Source organism: Merops nubicus, unplaced genomic scaffold (genome assembly GCF_000691845.1).
Source record: "Merops nubicus isolate BGI_N331 unplaced genomic scaffold, ASM69184v1 scaffold52055, whole genome shotgun sequence".
In the NCBI taxonomy this organism is placed as follows: domain Eukaryota; kingdom Metazoa; phylum Chordata; class Aves; order Coraciiformes; family Meropidae; genus Merops; species Merops nubicus.
The window spans coordinates 21080-24098 of NW_008608668.1; the positions used below are offsets into that span (position 1 = coordinate 21080).

The window sequence follows — 3019 nt, forward strand, 5'->3', positions numbered from 1 at the left end:
CTCATTTAGCGAGGCAGAATTTTGTATGGAAGGCTCCGTTTTGTTCTTTCGGATATTGGTCCTCAGACATGACCAGATTTTCCAAAAGTATTTATATGACTGTACTCAACTCATTTACTTTCTTTTTCTGAATTGTTCCTTTAACTATATGGAAAGAATGTTACTAGAATTTGTTGTGAAGATTTGCTTTAAACCCTTCCTGGTTTGTTTCTTCAGTAGGGTGTGTTCCTGAGTAGGAATGATGCTGTTTGTTTACTTACAAGCATGGCTAGCAGATGACATTGGATTAGAAACTTTTGCTTCTGACCTATGTGACTTAACATGAAAGTGCTTCTGATTCCTGCTCTTACAGTGAAGATATGTACCATCAGTGTGACATGAAAATCTTTGTGCAGCAAAAATGACATTGAAATAATCTAATTGTATTTCTGCTCTTCTTTTTTGTCCTTTAACCAGAGGAAGGAACTGAAAGGAGAGAATAACTCTTCAAATCCTGTGACTCCAGTTAAGATTCCTGATTGTCCAGTGCCTGCTGCCTTGCTGGAAGAACTGCTGAAACCATCAACAGCTGTGAGCAAGGAGCCTTTAAAAAATCTGAACAGCTGTCTCCGGCAATTAAAGTATGACCCGTTATTTACAGCCATATCAAATAATCTTAAAAATGTTTCCAAGAAACCAGCTGCCAGCCTAAGGAAATTCTGATTTGTAAAATGAATTATTTTCCTCTTATTTAGACTATATTTAGGACAGTAGGATGTTCTGTCATTGTAAGTGCTTGCTTATGTGATAATGAAATAGGGAAGGAAGCCTTTACAATGAACTAGACAAAATGTCCATCCTAAATCATACACAGCAGAACAAACCAGAAGCAGCTATTTCTAGCTGTTCTTGCTGGTGGAAAAGCTGGTGTTTCTCTCCCTTCACAGCATCAGGAAGGCTGCTTGTGATAGGAGCCCAGGCAATGTGTTAATCAGAAATCTCTACAGAGGAAGTTCATTCTGCCAAAAATAAGTTTTCAGATTTTTCCCTTACATGGTTGCACATGAGGTTCTGAGCAGGAAAGCTACAACTTCAGGAAGATTGGGAGGGGCAGTCTCTGTGTTCAGGTTGTTAGAACTCAGTTGCTATTATTACATCAGTTGATGTTTGAGAGGAGTGAGTCTAATAATGTTCTAGGATCCTATACTACCAGACTAGTTGCTTTGCTAAGCTGGTGTCTGACTTAAACCATAATATGTTTATCTAGTTATTTTTCTATGCTGCTTTCCTCACTTCTGCTTCCCATGTTATCTTTTATACTTGTAAAAGTACCATTTTCATCAGGTTGCAGGCACTAAGTGCCTTTACTGAGGAGATGGTGCTGCATCATCCCTGGCAATGAGTATGTGCAGCAAAGAAGCTTCTGCATTGTTTGCCCTTATATTTGTATTAACCATATTGTATTTGGTTTGCTCGCAAATGAAAGAGAGGCAATTCCTAAGCTTCCTGTAGAGTACTTCTGTCTCTTGTACACAGCTGTAGCTTAGATAGTCTTGGAGTAGGTGTAGAGAATAAGAAAAGTTATTATCTGATCTTGCATGTAGCAGTTAGCTTTCTGCTTGTTAATTTTTGCTTTTTTGTTCTCAATACTCTCAAAAGGCAAGAAATGGACAGCCTTCAACGTCAGATGGAGGAACACACCATTACAGTACATGAATCAATGTCTTCATGGACTCACATTGAGGGGCAACTAATGGACCTTACCTCTACCAGTCCTGCAGCTGCATCAGACCAGCAGGAGATTCCTACTGTAGATGAAAAGAAACAGAATTGTAGTGTTAGTGACAAGGAAGCTTTGACACTATAGCCTCCTTATCAGCTGTCTTTCTTCCTATTGCTTTAAGTATGTAAACAAATCTTTATCCAAATTATTTATTTCATTTTTAAACAAAAAATGGTGTCCAGAGTTGTGCTTTTGCCTGTAGAAGCAAAGGGAATGGTTTTGAGAAACTGGTGTAAAATTAAATGCAGAACATGCTATTCCAAGGGTTTGTTTGAAACCTTACCATAATAATTCTGTCATGTTGGAGACTGTGAAGTGGTCCATCTAGCTCATTTTTGGGGTTTAGTAAGATACTCAGATGAAAGTCAGTTAAAATTAGGTCAAGATGATCATCTGGTTCCATGGGTGAGTTTAAGGAATGACTGCTAAATTATGTAACATCTGAACTTTGGTGGTGTGGTGATTTTGTTTGTGTGGTGTTTTTTTTGGTGGTGTTTTTTTTTTTTTTGGTGTTGGTATTTTATTTTAATTTTTTTATTTTTTTTTTTTTTTTAGTTTGGGGTGATGGTGTTATTTTTCCCATGTTTCAAGTTGTATCTAAAACACCAGGAGAATTAAGTTTGGCTTGTGTTCAGCCATTACCAGGGGTCAAGAACTGGATATTCTGAGCATCCTCTCTCTTTCCTTCTATAATCTCTTATTCTTAAAACTCAGATTACAAATATCTGTATTTAAAGAGAAGAAAGTAATTTGAAGCCATTTCTAGTTATGAAGGTGGCCTCTGACCTATAGCAAAAGAAACTAGACTGTAAAGACAAGCAATGCAGACCAGTGTCTTTGACAGATTTGCCTGGGATGTTTTCTGAAGTATCAGTTTCTCTCTTACAGTTGCAGGCCAGTAGGGAGCTTTGCTTCACTGCACAAACACTTCTTGCACCTTTTTAGTTCAACTTTTGAAGTAGACACCCATGAAAAAGGTATGTGTGTAATATATATATATATAAAAGAAAAAATAATTTTCTGACTTTGAATATCTGTTTTAATATACTTATATTCTATAAGTTAAGGCTGACATGAGATTTTTTTGTTACTGTCATTGTTTTAATGTTACATTTAAGTTTGCTGGTTTTTGACATATTGTATAAATGGTTTAGGGGAGATTATCCCCTAAAGCCAGAGCTTTTAGAAATATAATTATTTTTACTTTAAAAGACAAAATATAATGCCTGTAAAATTATTATTTTTATTAGCTTTATC

At 36.3% G+C, this 3019-nt stretch overlaps 1 protein-coding gene across 1 annotated transcript in view; it reads left to right on the forward strand.

Moving 5' to 3' along the window:
• The window catches only part of LOC103772952 (golgin subfamily A member 3-like), a 21277-nt gene extending 19198 nt beyond the window's left edge, over positions 1 to 2079 (forward strand). The window contains 2 exon segments of the mRNA XM_008940297.1: positions 457 to 620; positions 1639 to 2079. Of these exon segments, the coding sequence (XP_008938545.1) occupies positions 457 to 620; positions 1639 to 1846 (372 nt within the window). The 3' untranslated portion in view covers positions 1847 to 2079.
• The last annotated feature ends 940 nt before the right edge of the window (positions 2080 to 3019 follow it).